Source organism: Myotis davidii, unplaced genomic scaffold (genome assembly GCF_000327345.1).
Source record: "Myotis davidii unplaced genomic scaffold, ASM32734v1 scaffold105, whole genome shotgun sequence".
Lineage (NCBI taxonomy): Eukaryota > Metazoa > Chordata > Mammalia > Chiroptera > Vespertilionidae > Myotis > Myotis davidii.
This window is the reverse complement of record NW_006300371.1, coordinates 913,880-916,677: the sequence shown is the minus strand read 5'-3', so window position 1 is coordinate 916,677 and position 2,798 is coordinate 913,880. Positions and strand designations below refer to the sequence as shown.

Genomic DNA, 2,798 nt, shown 5'->3' with positions numbered 1-2,798 from the left:
AGATCTGGAGGTTCCTGACCCATGCTAATAGCTCATTTGGAAAAGGAACATCAGCCACACAAATATAGTCTAACATTGGAAATAATCAGATCAGTCATGCAAATTAATAAGTACATAAGGTCATATCCCAACAGAAAAGAGTGCAGTCTCATACAAGAAAAGCTGCCAGAAAGAATGGATTTTAAAGGGAAATAAAAAGACCAGCCTGACTTTGGACTCCTTTAAAAGCTATTAATGTTATTTGCCGTCATGTATATGATCTCCCGGGCTTTGTTGTTTGGGAGGTAGCCATTCTCTGTACCTCACAGCAAAGTATGAGCTATCCTATTAAGATTTTTTTTCTAATTAAATTAAGAGAGTAAATAAAAACAAAAGACAACAATTTTTTCAAAGCACATGTTAATCATTTATTAAAAGAAGAAGTGTACAGCATTGAAGAAGCCAGTTCTAAGGAGCAGAACTCATGAACATTAGGGGAAATATCCCAAGACCAGATGATAAAGCCTCCAAAAGCGCAGAAGCACATACACCCACAAGGTTTTCAAACTGCATTGATTGAAGAGGTACTTGCAACAAGTTTTCTATATTTCTTCCTCAAAAAAGAATTATTTTCTTACAAGTTTCAGTCTTAAACAAAGACAAAAATTGCATGAAACAATTTATATGACTTCATACAAGTCTCACATGTGCTCCAAGGGCTTTGTTATATAACCAGACATGCCGCCATTTTATCTCTGCCATCTGATTCTCTTACAGCCTTAGAGTCATGTCAGTAAACATTCATGATGAGGGGGGGAAAAGATAATTTTATCTCATATCTGTTCCATTAAAAAAAACTGGTTAATTTTTATTTAAAAAAGAAGATGTAGGAAAATGGGAGGCAGTAATCGGTTGGCAAATCTGTTTCCAATCTTCCAAGCTATCTTTGGGTTCTACTTATTCATATAAGTAGACAATGGGGAGTGGGAGGGGATAATCCAGAGCCTCTTCTGCAGATCCATATGGGGTTGATTTTCAGTGTATGCTTTGATATACAAAAAGGCTTTTCTCCAGAAAACTCAGAGCATTTTACAGATAAAATTTAAGCACGCTAAATTTACTTATCTGCTCCATACAAAACACTCTTTCAGGTTTGAGCAAGAAAAGAAAGTTAAAGATTTGGTTCTTCAAGGAGCTTCAGGTTTTACTCTGCATAATTAGGCCCCAGGTTTTTGTCAGGTATGAAAGAATTATTTGGGCTACATGTAGGAGACTGGTCACTGAGCCCTTCTGCTGTACGAAGACCCCCAGAAGCCATACAGAGTCCTCTTTAAGTTTTATCATTTCCAGATGTCACCTACTGAAGGCTTTTTTGGGGTCCATAATGTTCCCAGACCCCTGACAACCCCACCCTGGAAGGGCCTTATTTCAGGAGGGAAATGCATCCCAGGAGGCAGATGGTTCCAAGAGAACTAATCAAATCAGGACAAATATCTTAAGTCTCTAGTGTGGTAGAACTATGCTCCCAAATATTAGTACTAAGCAAATATACTTCTGATCCCCTTGCAGGTATCTAAAAAAGTGGAGAATAGAATTTTTTCAACTAATATTTGAAAAAATATTAGTTGCCCTAATACCTAAACAGTTTAGCGGGGTTCCTGGTCAAAGATAAGATCATAATTTAGAAGGTAACCATCATTATAGACAAAAAGTTTCTGTTCAAAAGGGTGGTAATTAATGCTCTGAATGTTTTCCTGCATCTTCTGCATGACAATGTGTAGGTTGCCCTCTCTCCCTGTGTTTGTGTCATAGAAGTAGAAAATCTCCTCTGTCCTGGTATTCAGAGTACGGGTGGCATACAGAACCCCACAAACCATGAAGGCGTTAGAAACAGATGGTTTATACTGCTTGGTATGCCAAGTTTCTAGCACCACAAGCGTGGTGTCATTGAGTTTACTAATCACCATGTTACCAGTGCTGGCTTCCGTTGAATAGATCACCCATAATCCATTCTCATCTACAGCCAAATCAATATCTTGCCAAGCAACGTTAGCATATGAAAAGCGGTTATTATAGGCAGCATTAGGGAGAGTTTGAGTCACAGCAACTGTGTTGGTAGTCAGGTTAACTTTGGCAATGTTGCGGGTGCTGTACCAGTTGATATACATGTTGTTTTTGTAAACTGCTGTACCACTACCTTGACCATACTGAATCCGGTACTCTCGGGCATTTACATACAATAGCAGATCATCCAGTGTGTTATAGAGTCTGTAATATTCCAAATATCTCCCATCTGTATTCAAAGGTGCCACCCAATACAGCCCTTTGTCTGGATTCTGGGGAGAATAATCCCGGCCCCAGGCACCATACTTGTAGGCAAACCCTCTCCAGTTGAGCTGAACTATAACAGGTCTGCTGATGTTCACCACACCACCGTGAGCACATGTCCCTGTACAAACAAGAAAACAAAAGGGTATTCTTAGAGAAAATGAATGACAAGATACAAACAGTTCAATATCCTAAGAACTAAAGGAAGGCATAAATAGTTGTCTTATTGAAATTCAATGACAACAGTGGTTCTAATGGAGAAGAGCCAAAACCTTCTGTTGGTGTCAGTCTCAGTGCAAACCTGCTATCAGCTCCACAGAGAACTTACCTTTCATTTCCATGGATTGGCTCTCAATCTGGAAAATGGGGATAATGGAACTGCCAAGATTAGAGGGATGGCCCAAAGACAGAAACAGAGGATTGGGGGAATTTAATAAATCTTCTTCTATCAGGGAGCATTTTGCAAATAGTATTTTATTTCCTTTTTCTTA

At 38.9% G+C, this 2,798-nt stretch overlaps 1 protein-coding gene across 1 annotated transcript in view; it reads right to left on the bottom strand.

The window, feature by feature from the left end:
* Positions 1 to 382: 382 nt before the first annotated feature.
* The window catches only part of OLFM4 (olfactomedin 4), a 22,434-nt gene continuing 20,018 nt past the window's right edge, over positions 383 to 2,798 (bottom strand). Inside the window, exon 5 of the mRNA XM_006776941.2 lies at positions 383 to 2,428. Coding sequence (XP_006777004.1) covers positions 1,626 to 2,428 — 803 coding nt within the window. The 3' untranslated portion in view covers positions 383 to 1,625. The remainder of the gene's footprint in view (positions 2,429 to 2,798) is intronic.